Source organism: Lissotriton vulgaris, unplaced genomic scaffold, assembly GCF_964263255.1.
Source record: "Lissotriton vulgaris unplaced genomic scaffold, aLisVul1.2 SCAFFOLD_838, whole genome shotgun sequence".
In the NCBI taxonomy this organism is placed as follows: Eukaryota; Metazoa; Chordata; class Amphibia; order Caudata; family Salamandridae; genus Lissotriton; species Lissotriton vulgaris.
The window spans coordinates 111074-127196 of record NW_028250251.1 but is presented as its reverse complement, the minus strand read 5'-3'; the positions used below and the strand labels follow the sequence as shown (position 1 = coordinate 127196).

Here is a 16123-nt window from a genome sequence, read left to right as displayed (position 1 = left end):
CTTAGACTGCACTCAGGCTCTGCAATGGCAGGCCTGAGCCCCATTTTACAAGCCGCTGCTGTGGGTGGCACAATAAGTGCTGCAAGCCCACCAGCAGCATTTGATTTACAGGCAGTGGAAAAGTGCCCAAAGCATCTAGACCAGCACAAACACAGGCGGCAACAGCAAAAAATGGAAGGAAGACCCACGCCTATGGTGCCAGGTCTAACAGGGAACAATTTGTCTCAACATCTGCGGGGACAGAAGTGTGTTGTGGCCACGCCACAATCTGTCCCAGTCTCTGTTGGAACTGAAGTATCCTGTGGGCCCATTCTGTCAAAACAGCTTTGAAGAAGAAGCACACTTTAACTCATTTTCCCAGATAAACTATTGGGATACAAGTGCATTGGATCTGGTCTATCTCAAAATCCGCGAGGACAGAAGTGCGTGGTGGGCCCAGTTTGTCTTTACATCTACAGGTACAGAAGTCATTTGTGGCCACAATTTGTGCTAGCCTCTGCTGGGGCAGAAGTGAGTGGTGGGCCCAGTTTGTCTTAACATCTACAGGTACAGAAGTTATTTGTGTCCACAATATTTGGTATTCTCAGCGGGAGCAGAAGTAAGTGGTGCGCCAAGTTTGTCTCAACATCTACACGCACAGAAGTAATGTGTGGCACAATTTGTGCTATCCTCTGCGGGAACAGAAGTGGGAGGTGGCCCCAGTTTGTCTTAATGCCTACAGGTACAGAAGTAATTTGTGGACACAATTTGTGCTAGCCTCTGCGGGGGCAGAAGTGTGATGTGCCCAGTTTATTTTAACATCTACAGGTACAGAAGTAATTTGTAGACACAATTTGTGCTAGCCTCTGGGAAGGTAGAAGTGAGTGATGGGCTCAGTTTGTTTTAACATCAACAGGTACAGAAGTAATTTGTGGACACAATTTGTGCTAGCCTTTGCGGGGGCAGAAGTGAGTGATGGGCCCAGTTTGTTTTAACATCTACAGGTGCAGAAGTAATTTGTGGACACAATTTGTGCTAGCCTCTGTGGGTACAGAAGCGTGTTGCGCGCCTTATCTAATCTGTTGCAAAAACTGCTGGGAAAAAGTGCATTGTGGGTTCATTCTTTCTCAGAATCTTTTTGGACAAAAGTGTCTCAGCAACAATTAGTTTCATTATAATCATAGACATCTTACATCTTTGATCTTTTCGTATAATGTGCTTTTTTCTCTACATTTCTAGGTATATTAAGGACACTAATCTTAAGAATGATCCTCATGAGCTTAACAAACTGATTAGAAAAAAAACAAGTGACGTATTCACATGGACTCCAAAACCTGGTACTACTTTGGATCTTGCAAGAATATTGAAGGATCCCACAGACAGGTAATGTGTGCGTAGTGGGGTTGTTAGATGTAGTTAAAAGTTAATGCCTATTTTAATGCAGTCTGTAAACGACCACATCTAGATCTTATATTTATATATAGAAGGTTTGAAACAGTGCTTCGTTTCGAACCAAAATAGATTTTGGCAGCTTTTATGAGCACAGTGATGAAATGATCACTTACAAGACAATTGTATGTTTATATGCAAGGTCATGGCTTCAATAAAGCCATTGAGGTTGTTTGCAAGTGAAGGTAAGGCCTAACAAGAATACTGTCACTATAACCCCTGCTTCACCACTGTACCCTTCGGGGGAAATGTCACTAATAGTGAGTAACACATTTGGCCAAAGCTCATTAAAGAGGTGAAAGGGTATAATAGTGAACATAGAACCAGGATCCACCATCAATTCTACAGCAACCCTATTCACTGAGAAGGTTGCTTTAGGTCTTTGTAATCTGTTCACAGATTTGTCTTCCACACACAATCTGTCAGGTGCAACATAACCGTCATCAACAAAAGCGATTTAGTTTCTTGAAAGATCTTTACAAACTCTGCTTAAATGGCTCTTTTTCCTACACTTTCTTCAGATTCTGTCTCTAGCGTAACATCCCACATAATCCGCAGCATGACCCATACTACCACATCTATAACAGCCATTAAATTTACTTCTGTTATCACCTACAGGTTTAGGTTTGAATTTGGTTGAAGTAGATCTGCCATCACTCTTATGTTTTACTTTGAGCTCACTGTCTATTTGATCATCCTTCTTAGTAACCACGTTTACAGTGTCTTCTTTTTTTGACTCTAGACTATGCATTTCTTGCATACATTTATCAGATTCTACTACAATTTTAGCAATAGAAATGGCCTCAAGCAATGTAGGATTTCTAGCATCCCAAAGTTTCTCCCACATTCTCTTATGTTTACATTGCACAATTAATTGGTGTCTAATCATCTGATCCGTCATGGCACCATAGTCACATTCAAGTGGCAATTCTCATAACCGTGTGACCATTTGATCTACTGTTTCCCTTTCCTTTTGAGGTAAAAAAAAACTTGTGATGTTGCATTACAATGTTGACTTGTTTGCCAAAATACTTTCCAAGTCTGTTCTTTGCCTCTACATAAGGGTTATCAATAGGTTCACCATCAGCTCCCATAGCCTCAGGTAGAAACTTAAACACACGTTGGCCATCTTGTCCTAATGAGTTTAATAATAAGGCTTTTTTCCTTGTAGCTTGAAATCTGAGACCATCAAAGGCTTCAATATAGTTTTCAAAAATACCAATCTCTCTATTCTATGGATGGTGCTTCACCTTCTGATAAAAAATGGGGAGCTGTGAAACCATTTGATTTGCTGCCATGACTTTGTAGAACACAAATACAGGCGAAACAAGAGAAAACAGACAGAAAAAAAAATCTGACATGTAGAATGAGATATAATATGATGGTGGTAAACCACTAATTTGGCAGTTAAGTGTGAGCAGGGTGTGCAAATCACCATAGAAATTTGTGTTATATAAAATCGGCAAGAAAGAAAGGTGGTGTGTCAATCACGGTATAGATCTACACAAGGTTGTGTTGATGAGGACAATGCAGCTCAGTGCAGGTGTGCAAATCAGTGTGTCAATCTGCAAGACTTGTAAGACCAAGTGAGAAAATTGCTGTGTTGCCACAATGTTGTGGTTTAATAAAGTGTAAAATTGGTGTGTAGATCACTGTACTGATCTGCAGAATAGTTGAGGAAGAAAACGTGTGACCCAATCAATGTGAGCAGTCAATACGTTGACAGATTGTCAGCTGAGTATAATAATACAGAGAGTATTGGTAAAGTCAGCTGTGCGAAACAGCGTAATAAGGCAACAAGAAAGTACATCCAAGATGGCCTCACGTCACCGTGTTCGTGATTAAGTTGATAACCTAAGTGTAGCAGAAAGCCTTTGCTGGGTTGAAGATCTGCGGTTGCCAGGGAACGCACTAACATGGAGCGCAAGGAAAGGGCTCACTGGCGAGCAAACACGAGCGTGCAATGGCTCGATAAAGTAAAGAAAAACCAACAGTACCTTTTTTTTAGAAGAATGGCTCTGGGCTCACACACGAACAAAAAAAATATTTCTAGGATAAACACCTGGAGAATTACAAGCAGATCGGTGAGCCAAAGGGAATGACACTGTGGATTCGCTCTCAGTTGCTGAAGAGACGCTGCAGGCAATCGTCGCCAAAATATTGAAGTACTGGAGAAGAACGACAGGACACCACGAAGTCCAAAATGTAAGTTTATTTTCACTCTTTAGCAGTCAACAGACTCACAGAGAATGCCCGGCCTCCCTGGAATACCGATAGCATTCCGCAGATACCACAGCAACCCCATGAGACACAATGATGATGGATTAAAAGACTAGATTACACATCAGAACACTTACCCTGTCAGTTTGCAGCCTGAGCTTTGCTAATGCCACTTGCCACCTGCAAGGTCCTAGACCAGTGTCCTCAACAGTGCACCCAACTCCATGAATAGCGCTTTTGGCAAGGCATATGGGGTATTAGAAAAATAATACAACAACCATGGCAGCATAACCATTTTGGCCACCGCTATGCTGCCTGCCACACATTATGGGAGGCCTGACCAGAATGCCAACCATGCCTTCAAGGATCTAACAGCCATATCGATGTTCACTTCTATGAGTCTTTTTTCGCATGGTACATATGTATACCCAAATAGCGAAAGGTATGAGGTTCCCATTGTAAGACCCATGCTGCCTATGTGACTGTGCATTGTAAATAAGATGAGACCAAAGGATACATACAAGACTTTTTAATTCAACCTTGGCCCTGAGATTCTGCCATATTCCTCCATATTGTGGGGTAATGGGGTTAGGTGTACCCCAACATTTTTCACATACAGCAGCATGTCATCTGCATGTAGTGATATTACATGTAGCACTTCTCCCAGTGAGATTCCACAGTCTATGCCCATCTGCATCTTTTTATGTGCCAGGGGTTCTATCGTTAATGTAAAAAAAAATGGCAAGGAGTTAACAGCCCTGTTTGGTCCTTCTCGCTGTCCCGTAGGAGCCTGATACGTGTGACCCTGAGTTTAATCCAAAAAATGAATGGCGCACCAATTCAGAATCCCTGCAGTAGCTTATATATATACTACATCGTATGGTGTCAAACACCTGTTCAAGGTCAATCGCCTTGCATTCAGAGTTAGGCCAGGCAGAAGCACCCACCTCTTGAATTTAAAACTATTACAGATTAAGGTAAATGCTCCTGTGGGGAACAAATCCACTTTGGTCTATGTTTGTAAGCTCTTGTATATGGGGGAGAAGTCTGTCCACTAGAATCAAATAGACAGAGGCCAATGACATGGCATATCTGTTGGGTAACTACCTGGTTTTAGTATTGAAGTCACCGCTACCCCCTAGCAGCTGCGGCCGGTAGTGGGAGTACAGGCCGGGCGGTGACGTGGGGAGGGGGAGGGGCAGGGTGGGGGGTAGTAATGTATGGATTATGGAGTTTAGCAGGTTAGTTAAAATATAAATAAATAAAACAAATTTCGTTGTGTGCACTGTATCACTGAATGCGATTCAGCGCGTGCAACGAAATTTGCTTTATTTATTTATTTGTTTATGAAGAGGCACAGTGCACACCACTCGATCAAGTCTTTTATGCAGTTTATGCTGAATTGAATGAAAGGAGTACTCTTGGAGCCCCTCATTTGTGACCCTACATACATCGACCAGTTCCTAATCTGTAGGCCATTTCTGCCGGGACCTGGCATTGCGTACCACCAGTACACTCAGGAGAGGGGATGGGAGCGATCCATCTGCACTTCCAGGACACTATTGAAATCTCCGCCTATCACCCATGGAATACCTGCCCATGATGCCAGTTTCTGTGATAACATTTCCAGGGACACTACTGGGTGTCCATCCCACCTGCCCCTAATCAACACACACCGCCCATCATGGTCTAGTTGAATATGCTACAGGTCAAATGGCTCCCATGCACCTACCCAGATCACCACTACCGTTGCATATACTGAGTAGTTGACCTCTCCATTTCCTCTTTAGCCTACTGCCCACAGTGGCAGTCAAATGGGTCCCCTGGAAAATGGAAAGGGGCGACCACTCGGTCCCCCCGAACGTATGGTAGGGGGCCCGGATCCTCCCGGGAAACCATTTTGTGCGGGGGGCGTGTCACGGCTGGTATGCCCGAAGCGGCGTAGCCGGGGCGTGCCTTTTCCCGCCCAAGAAGGGTTGTCCTAGACACCTACACCGTTGGCCACGCCCCGTAGGCGTACCGGAGGCGGGTACACGCCCTCCCGAAGAGGAATAAAAGGAGCAGCAATCCGAAGAAGCATCCTCTTGTTCCTGTGCTAGGAAGCTGCACCCCTCGTTGCACGTGAGCCCTCGACGGAACAAGGAGCAATTTTGAGAACTTGTAATCTTTTGCGTTTTTCTTTCAGGACTTCGAGCCTAAGGGTCCAGGACCTTGTTGAGCAACAAGGATCGGATATCCGTTGAACAATGCCTGGCAGGAAGGCCGGAAAGAAGTCTGGGACTGACCAGATGCTTCGAATGCTGATAAAAGATATGGCAAGTATGAAGAAGCAGATGGCGGTGATGAATAATACGGGTAGACCGAAGAAAGTTATAGGCCCTGCATTGCCGGGCGTTGTCCCTGCGGGGCGAGGTAAAAGGGTCAGGAATAGGGCGGCAGGGGAGGAGGTCCCGGTTCCCGAGGTACCCCCGGCAAGCCCGGTCATTCCAGTCGAGGCCCCGGTACCGGTCCCAGACTCGGGTCAACTGATTCCGGTTGTTGTTACGCCCGCCAGCGAGGAGGACATGCCTCCCGAGTTGGCCGCCCAGTTAGCCGCATGACTTGGCAAAAAGTCAGGGGGTGCTACGGCACCGACAGACACGGCCGAAGAGGCCAAGTTACTAATACAGCAGTTGCGGCAGTCGCGAGATGCCGCGAAGGCGAATCTCCCTTTTGTCCCCCCACAGGTGACCCCAGGAGGACCGGCAGCTGGTGTCGAAAAAACGGCGGGAACAGCATGCATTGCCGATGGCAAGGGAGGGGTCTTTGCCCTCAAGACGGGAGAAGGTGGTCCAGCATATACCGTTGGCCACGAAAGAATTGATCTGGGCTGATAAGTACGTTAATATGTTTTCCCTGTTGACCCACCATCGCGAGATGGAGTATGTTAAGACACAAAAAGATTTGTGGCACCCGAATGTATGGCGAGCAAAGATGGCGGGATTCAGGGTTGATGAGACAATCTCTAATTGGGCCAGGGCCTTTGCGATGTTTACTGCAATTATTGGGGAACGTAAGCCCGAGGTTTTGACCGAATTGTCCTGCTATCAGGCACGAATAATGGATTTTTGAGACATATGAAGGTGATGAATGGATAGGTTACGATATGAAGTTTCGTAAGGCAAAGGAGTTCGATTCATCTCTGACGTGGGATTGTCTCGACTCGATCTCTTGGCAGAAACAGCTCCTGCCGGGCGCGACGAAGTCGTCGTCGCTTGGCGGGAATGGGTCCGGGCCTTCCCGCGGTCAGCCTGCGGCGCCCTTTCGAGCGGGCCCCACTGGTGACCACCAACCAAGGAATGGAGGGAATGGGGGTAAGAAAGGGGTCTGTTGGAATTTTAACAGGGGCAAGTGCACGAGGCCTCAAGGGACATGTAAGTTCAGGCATGAGTGTGCTGGTTGCGGAAATTCTTCACACCCCGAGAGTTCGTGCAGAGCCAAGAATGGTGATACAGGGGGTAGAGGGGGGCCAAACAGGTCTGATGGGGACCATGGTGTACCGCTACCTACCCCCGTTGATATCATGGCAATGATCCCCTGGCTAAACGAATACCCTGATCATGTCTCCGCTGGGGTGTTGGGGAACGGCTTCTTGTATTGTTTCCACATCCCGGCGGGGGATTTTCGGGGGGAATCAGTGTGTAGAAACCAACTGTCGGCTCTGCATAATCCTGCGGTGGTAGAAAGGAAGATTGCAAAGGAGGTGGCCCTTGGCCGGGTTGCTGGCCCATTTAGGCACCCGCCAGTAACTAATTTCATCTGTTCCCCATTGGGAGTAGTCCCCAAGAAGGACCCGGGGGAGTTTAGACTGATCCATAACTTGTCAGCTCCGAGGGGTCTTTCAGTGAACGATGCGATTGACCCGGGAGTTTGTTCGGTGCGATACGCATCCTTCGACGATGCCGTCGCCATGTTGAATCGCCTGGGGCCCGGAGCGCTGATGGCGAAGTCAGATATCGAGTCAGCGTTCAGGTTGCTCCCGGTACACCCACGGGATCAGCGTCTGTTAGGCTTTGTGTTCCAAGGACGTTACTACATGGATACATGTATGCCAATGGGTTGCTCCATCTCTTGTGCTTATTTTGAGAAATTCAGTTCTTTTCTGCAATGGGCGTTCACCAAGGCCACTGGCCATACCCAGGTTATGCATTACCTAGATGATTTTTTGTTCTTGGGGGCAGCCGGCGACACACAATGTGCGCAGGCGTTACGAGACTTTTGCAGTCTCATGGAGCGATTCGGGGTGCCATTGGCACCAGGTAAGACGGTTGGACCATCGACTTCACTCGAGTTTCTGGGCATTGAGCTCGATTCTGTGGAGGGATGTTTCCGTTTGCCAGTGGGGAAAGTGGCGAAGTTCAGGGCTTCCTTGGAATTGTGCATCAGCAAAGAGAAAGTCACGCTCCATCAGCTACAACAAGCAGTGGGTCAGCTTAACTTTGCCCTCCGAGTGATACCAATGGCCCGCCCCTTTTCCCGCTCTATTGCACAGGCCATGGTTGGTCTCAAGGAAGGACACCATCGCACGAGACTGTCAGCAGAAGTTCGCCAGGACATGCGCATATGGTTGGCATTTCTGGCGGATTTCAACGGTCGAGTGGTGTGGAACAAACCGCCAGCGTCCTCGGACGAGCTGGGTTTGTGGACCGACTCGGCGGGGAGCGTGGGATTTGGCGCCATCTTTGGTAATCGATGGTCGGCGCAAACATGGCCGATGTGGTGGCACACCAGCGGTCTCACAGGTAACATTGGGTTTCTCGAGTTGTTCCCCATTTTTGTGGCTCTGATGGCATGGCCGGATGAGTTCAGAGATCGCTCTGTGGTATTCTGGTCCGACAATATGACTGTTGTTGAATGTATAAATAATCAGGCAGCACGCTGCAAGTGGATATTGAGATTACTGAAGGAAGTTGTACTCCTTTGCATGAAACTGAATGTACAATTCAGGGCAAAGCATGTGCCAGGTGTACTGAACCATGATTCAGAAAAGGGGGTGGTGATGAACAGAGTGTCTGAATTAAGCAGACCACTCTTACCCAGTCCAAAGATCAGGGCTTGATCCATCACCGTTATTTATCTCACTGCACCATCCCAGCTCAGAACCTGGCTATATGCAAATCAGTCTGTCCCTGGCCCAGTGCATCATGGGAACAGGGCAGACTAAACTACCAAGCCAATTCTTCACCAGAAAGGAGACAAGCTACCAGGGCCCAGTTTCTGGCATTTCAGCCTTCTTCGGCCCGGCTTGCTTGAATCCTGATGGTGCAGTGAGAAAGGGACTCATGTCTGAGTATACCCTGCCACCCCTATAGTGGCCAAAAATGATTCAGAAAAGGGGGTGGTGATGAACAGAGTGTCTGAATTAAGCAGACCACTCTTACCCAGTCCAAAGATCAGGGCTTGATCCATCACCGTTATTTATCTCACTGCACCATCCCAGCTCAGAACCTGGCTATATGCAAATCAGTCTGTCCCTGGCCCAGTGCATCATGGGAACAGGGCAGACTAAACTACCAAGCCAATTCTTCACCAGAAAGGAGACAAGCTACCAGGGACCGGTTTCTGGCATTTCAGCCTTCTTCGGCCCGGCTTGCTTGAATCCTGATGGCGCAGTGAGAAAGGGACTCATGTCTGAGTATACCCTGCCACACCTATAGTGGCCAAAAATGATTCAGAAAAGGGGGTGGTGATGAACAGAGTGTCTGAATTAAGCAGACCACTCTTACCCAGTCCAAAGATCAGGGCTTGATCCATCACCGTTATTTATCTCACTGCACCATCCCAGCTCAGAACCTGGCTATATGCAAATCAGTCTGTCCCTGGCCCAGTGCATCATGGGAACAGGGCAGACTAAACTACCAAGCCAATTCTTCACCAGAAAGGAGACAAGCTACCAGGGACCGGTTTCTGGCATTTCAGCCTTCTTCGGCCCGGCTTGCTTGAATCCTGATGGTGCAGTGAGAAAGGGACTCATGTCTGAGTATACCCTGCCACACCTATAGTGGCCAAAAATGATTCAGAAAAGGGGGTGGTGATGAACAGAGTGTCTGAATTAAGCAGACCACTCTTACCCAGTCCAAAGATCAGGGCTTGATCCATCACCGTTATTTATCTCACTGCACCATCCCAGCTCAGAACCTGGCTATATGCAAATCAGTCTGTCCCTGGCCCAGTGCATCATGGGAACAGGGCAGACTAAACTACCAAGCCAATTCTTCACCAGAAAGGAGACAAGCTACCAGGGACCGGTTTCTGGCATTTCAGCCTTCTTCGGCCCGGCTTGCTTGAATCCTGATGGTGCAGTGAGAAAGGGACTCATGTCTGAGTATACCCTGCCACACCTATAGTGGCCAAAAATGATTCAGAAAAGGGGGTGGTGATGAACAGAGTGTCTGAATTAAGCAGACCACTCTTACCCAGTCCAAAGATCAGGGCTTGATCCATCACCGTTATTTATCTCACTGCACCATCCCAGCTCAGAACCTGGCTATATGCAAATCACTCTGTCCCTGGCCCAGTGCATCATGGGAACAGGGCAGACTAAACTACCAAGCCAATTCTTCACCAGAAAGGAGACAAGCTACCAGGGAACGGTTTTTGGCATTTCAGCCTTCTTCGGCCCGGCTTGCTTGAATCCTGATGGTGCAGTGAGAAAGGGACTCATGTCTGAGTATACCCTGCCACACCTATAGTGGCCAAAAATGATTCAGAAAAGGGGGTGGTGATGAACAGAGTGTCTGAATTAAGCAGACCACTCTTACCCAGTCCAAAGATCAGGGCTTGATCCATCACCGTTATTTATCTCACTGCACCATCCCAGCTCAGAACCTGGCTATATGCAAATCAGTCTGTCCCTGCCCCAGTGCATCATGGGAACAGGGCAGACTAAACTACCAAGCCAATTCTTCACCAGAAAGGAGACAAGCTACCAGGGACCGGTTTCGGGCATTTCAGCCTTCTTCGGCCCGGCTTGCTTGAATCCTGATGGTGCAGTGAGAAAGGGACTCATGTCTGAGTATACCCTGCCACACCTATAGTGGCCAAAAAGGATTCAGAAAAGGGGGTGGTGATGAACAGAGTGTCTGAATTAAGCAGACCACTCTTACCCAGTCCAAAGATCAGGGCTTGATCCATCACCGTTATTTATCTCACTACACCATCCCAGCTCAGAACCTGGCTATATGCAAATCAGTCTGTCCCTGGCCCAGTGCATCATGGGAACAGGGCAGACTTAACTACCAAGCCAATTCTTCACCAGAAAGGAGACAAGCTACCAGGGACCGGTTTCTGGCATTTCAATGCCAGAAACCGGTCCCCGGGAGCTTGTTTCCTTCCCAGTGTAAGAATTGGCTTTTGTAGTTTGGTTTGCCCTGTTCCCATCATGCACTGGGACAGGAACAGACTAATTTGCATACAGCCAGGTTCTGAAACTGGGATGGTGCAGTGAGCTAAAAAACGGTGTTAGATCTAGCCCTGATCTCTTGACTGGGTGAGAGCTTTCTGCTTAATTCAGAGACTCTGTCCCTCACCACCCCTTGTTGTAAATATTTTTGTCCACCCTAAGCGTGGAAGGGTATTCTCAGATGTGAGACCCTTGCTCATTGCACCATCAGGATTCAAGCAAACCGGGCCGAAGACGGCTGTAATGCCAGAAACCAGTCCCCGGGAGCTTGTTTCCTTCCCAGTGTAAGAATTGGCTTTTGTAGTTTGGTTTGCCCTGTTCCCATCATGCACTGGGACAGGAACAGACTAATTTGCATACAGCCAGGTTCTGAAACTGGGATGGTGCAGTGAGCTAAAAAACGGTGTTGGATCTAGCCCTGATCTCTTGACTGGGTGAGAGCTTTCTGCTTAATTCAGAGACTCTGTCCCTCACCACCCCTTGTTGTAAATATTTTTGTCCACCCTAAGCGTGGAAGGGTATTCTCAGATGTGAGACCCTTGCTCATTGCACCATCAGGATTCAAGCAAACCGGGCCGAAGACGGCTGTAATGCCAGAAACCGGTCCCCGGGAGCTTGTTTCCTTCCCAGTGTAAGAATTGGCTTTTGTAGTTTGGTTTGCCCTGTTCCCATCATGCACTGGGACAGGAACAGACTAATTTGCATACAGCCAGGTTCTGAAACTGGGATGGTGCAGTGAGCTAAAAAACGGTGTTGGATCTAGCCCTGATCTCTTGACTGGGTGAGAGCTTTCTGCTTAATTCAGAGACTCTGTCCATCACCACCCCTTGTTGTAAATAGGTGTACTGAACCAGGCGGCTGATGCACTCTCTCGTTCACACATGCAGGCTTTCAGGGGTTATCTACCTTCCGCGGACCTAGCGGCGGCACCATTTCCCGAAGCACTCTGGCTACTCGTTGCCCCGGATTACAAGACCTCGTGGCAGCAAGCCTAGCCCCCAGGACAAGGAAGGCATACGAAGGAGCGTTTCGTTCCTATTTTGCATTTTTGGGTCCAGCAGGGGGGGTCAATTGGGGTCAGGAGGAGTATGTCTTGAAGTTTCTTGTAGCACTACACAAGGCAGGCCGATCAGCGGCAACGGCCAATAGGCACCGAGCCGCCATTTCATTCATGGCGCAGGCACATGGCATCAAGGACCCCACATCGTCCTTTTTGGTAAAGAAGGCCCTTCGTGGCTGGCAACGCCTTGAGGGTCGTAAAGTAGACGAAAGGCGCCCGATTGGGTTAGAAAGTTTGTCCCTGCTGATGTCGGTACTCCCCACGACATGTTCCTCCCAGTTTGAAGCAGTGCTGTTCCGGGCCGCTTTCGCATTAGCGTTCCATGGGGCCATGCGGGTGAGCGAGCTGGTAGCAAGAAATAAGAAAGATGTAGAGGGAGGGCTGTGTCGGGATCACATTCTGATCAAGGGTGATTCAATGGTGATCACGATAGCCAGGTCCAAGACCGACCAGGGTGCTATGGGAGACAGTATTGTTGTCCAGCGCATGCGAGGGTCCCCCATGTGCCCGGTGAAGTGCGTTGAGGAATATTTGGCGCAAAGGGCGGATGCATGGGGGGGAAGTTTGCTGAGACACATCGACGCCACCCCACTGACAAGGTTTCAGTTTCAGCGGGTGCTAACGATGGCAATCGCAGCGGCGGGCTTGGACCCGGGCGATTTCGGGACCCATTCCTTTAGGATAAGGGCTGCTACAGAGGCTACAACCAGGGGTCAGAGTGTTGAAAAGGTGAAACAACTGGGGCGATGGTCCTCGAACTGTTACAAAAGGTATGTGCGGTTGCACATGTTATGAAGCCACTGTCATGCACTCACGCTTCTTGTCTTTTGTTTGGTTTACAGTTTCGCGAGCATGCTATGCGGGGCGGACTGTGCCGTCGACCCGGCACCTGGGGACCAGCGGTCAGAGATCACCGGCTGCGGAAAAAGTGGTGTGGATCGTGGGCCACTCATACGTGAGGCGGGCCGGGGACGTATTCAAAGCAGGTGACGTGATTCACGCGGCTGGGGAATACGGGTACAGGGTGACCTTCCACGGAAGGGGCGGGCTCTGTATTGACCAGTTTCAATGTTTTGTTGAGGAACTGTTAGGGCGGACAAGGTCACCGCCGTCCGTAATCATAGTACACCTGGGAGGCAATGACTTAGTGACACTCGGTCGGCGAGTACTACTCGAGGGGGTTCTATCTACTGTTAGCTGGCTGGCGAGAAGGATCCCGGGGTGCACGATAGCATGGTCACACATGATTCCCAGGAAGGTGTGGCGGGGGGGCCTCTCTGTGTCAGCACTGAACAATTCAGTAAAGAAGGTCAATAACAAACTTAGTAGGTTGTTTCGCTCGGCGCAGTTGCACTGTATTCCGCATGGATGTATTCGGGGGGATCACATGTATCTCGAGGATGGGGTCCATTTATCCCGGGAGGGGAATGTCTTACTCATAGGAGACTTCATAGCGTGGTTAAGGGGTTTGTAAAAGCATGACCTTTAGTAGGAGTTTGTGGGGGGGCCGGATAGCCGGTCAACTATCCGGCCTGTGGCGGTAAGGTCATGATCGGTGAGCAGTAATTTCAAGGTCCCTAGAGGGTGGGCGCCACCCATTATGGATGGGAGCGCCCGGGGGGAGGCGGCCATTGGCCCCTCACACGGGGAGGCGGCACCCACCAAGTATGGGGTCGCCTAAGGGAAGGTGGTCATAGGCCCCTTCCAGGGGAGGAGGCGGCTGGATGCCCCTCCTACGAATTTCCCAGGTACAGGATATCCGCGATGGCGGATATGATAAACAGTGTGGGGTGGGAGGGGGGTCCACGCTACCTTCTAGACACCTCACACGAGTCCTCGGACGACCATTAAGTTAAATAGGGGGCCCCCGCGAAGACAAGGGAAATTGGAGTTGGCACAGAGGTGCAGTCCTCTGTGCGCCCGCCCTCACACCGTGAGGGGGTAGTTCTGGTAGTTGGGATCTGACACCGGTTGCGACCTTGCCGTTGGCCCGTAATGCTAGGATGTACAATTTTAATTTAGAAAAGTATGCATTGGCAGGATGTTAGACTCGGCTAGGAAAACCTTTGTACTAGAGATTTGTTAAGGTTAGCCAATCAACGTGTCTTCATCATAATGTAATAAATGAAAAATTGTACATGATATGAAACTGTTATTTTAATGTTTTAATTTTGTTTCATATTTTAATAAATACGGCCGGGAGGGTAACTCCCTCCCGCCTTCCAAAAGTTCAGAACTGCGTCCGTCTTCCCATCCTTGGGGATTGTGTTGGGAGGGGGTGACAGGCATCCCGGCCATATCGAAAGGGGCGACCACTCGGTCCCCCCGAACGTATGGTAGGGGGCCCGGATCCTCCCGGGAAACCATTTTGTGCGGGGGGCGTGTCACGGCTGGTATGCCCGAAGCAGCGTAGCCGGGGCGCGCCTTTTCCCGCCCAAGAAGGGTTGTCCTAGACACCTACACCGTTGGCCATGCCCCGTAGGCGTACCGGAGGCGGGTACACGCCCTCCCGAAGAGGAATAAAAGGAGCAGCAATCCGAAGAAGTATCCTCTTGTTCCTGTGCTAGGAAGCTGCACCCCTCGTTGCACGTGAGCCCTCGACGGAACAAGGAGCAATTTTGACCCACCCACCAGCCCCTTATGGCAAAGTTAGTACTGCAATAAAATGTTTTGCTTTGTTAACATCTTTTCTCTCCTGGTTTAGTCGTTAATAAAAATGTCGATGTTGGTACTGCAATAAAGTGATTTGTTCATAACATTTTCTTCCTTAGTGGAGCGGAGTATAACAGTCTAGTTGAAGGATGTGTTGAATGTATAAGTAATAAATATTGCAATTTAGAGTTTATTTTCTTTCTTAGTAGGTAGACAAACGTCGTATTTATTTTGGTCGGGCGGTAAGGTCATGATCGGTGAGCAGTAATTTCAAGGTCCCTAGAGGGTGGGCGCCACCCATTATGGATGGGAGCGCCCGGGGGGAGGCGGCCATTGGCCCCTCACACGGGGAGGCGGCGCCCACCAAGTATGGGGTCGCCTAAGGGAAGGTGGTCATAGGCCCCTTCCAGGGGAGGAGGCGGCTGGATGCCCCTCCTACAAATTTCCCGGGGCCAGGATATCCGCGACGGCGGATATGATAAACAGTGTGGGGTGGGAGGGGGGTCCACGCTACCTTCTAGACACCTCACACGAGTCCTCGGACGACCATTAAGATGGCGTCGAGTTAAATAGGGGGCCCCCGCGAAGACAAGGGAAATTGGAGTTGGCACAGAGGTACAGTTCTCTGTGCGCCCGCCCTCACACCGTGAGGGGGGAGTTCTGGTAGTTGGGATCTGACACCGGTTGCGACCTTGCCGTTGGCCCGTAATGCTAGGATGTACAATTTTAATTTAGAAAAGTATGCATTGGCAGGATGTTAGACTCGGCTAGGAAAACCTTTGTACTAGAGATTTGTTAAGGTTAGCCAATCAACGTGTCTTCATCATAATGTAATAAATGAAAAATTGTACATGATATGAAACTGTTATTTTAATGTTTTAATTTTGTTTCATATTTTAATAAATAAGGCCGGGAGGGTAACTCCCTCCCGCCTTCCAAAAGTTCAGAACTGCATCCGTCATCCCATCCTTGGGGATTGTGTTGGGAGGGGGTGACAGGCATCCCGGCCATACGATTAGAGTACTATGTCTCCGCAACTGCATGCATTTTGTATTGCCTATTTATTGTACCCATGCCTCTAAACTTCCGGGTAGTGAAGACAACTCACTATCTCTGGTTCCCTCTAATTGAATTGCATTTTGTACAATGTGACTTTTTGCCACACACAGCTATTTTGTTATCCTGCCTGTGTGGTATTGCTTGATCTACCATAGCACACTACTCCAGGAGTGTGTTGTCCCTCTCTTTTACTCCTGGGCATGCGTGTAACTGTAACCCAACTACAATAACACAAAATCAGAACAGCAAATCTCAACAGGGTC

The 16123-nt window shown here is 48.8% G+C and overlaps 1 protein-coding gene across 1 annotated transcript in view; it reads left to right on the top strand.

Moving 5' to 3' along the window:
• Window positions 1-5891, top strand: part of LOC147663324 (cytidine monophosphate-N-acetylneuraminic acid hydroxylase-like) — a 313991-nt gene extending 308100 nt beyond the window's left edge. The window contains exons 9-10 of the mRNA XM_086950520.1: window positions 1219-1362; window positions 5834-5891. Coding sequence (XP_086806646.1) covers window positions 1219-1362; window positions 5834-5891 — 202 coding nt within the window. The remainder of the gene's footprint in view (window positions 1-1218; window positions 1363-5833) is intronic.
• Window positions 5892-16123: the final 10232 nt, after the last annotated feature.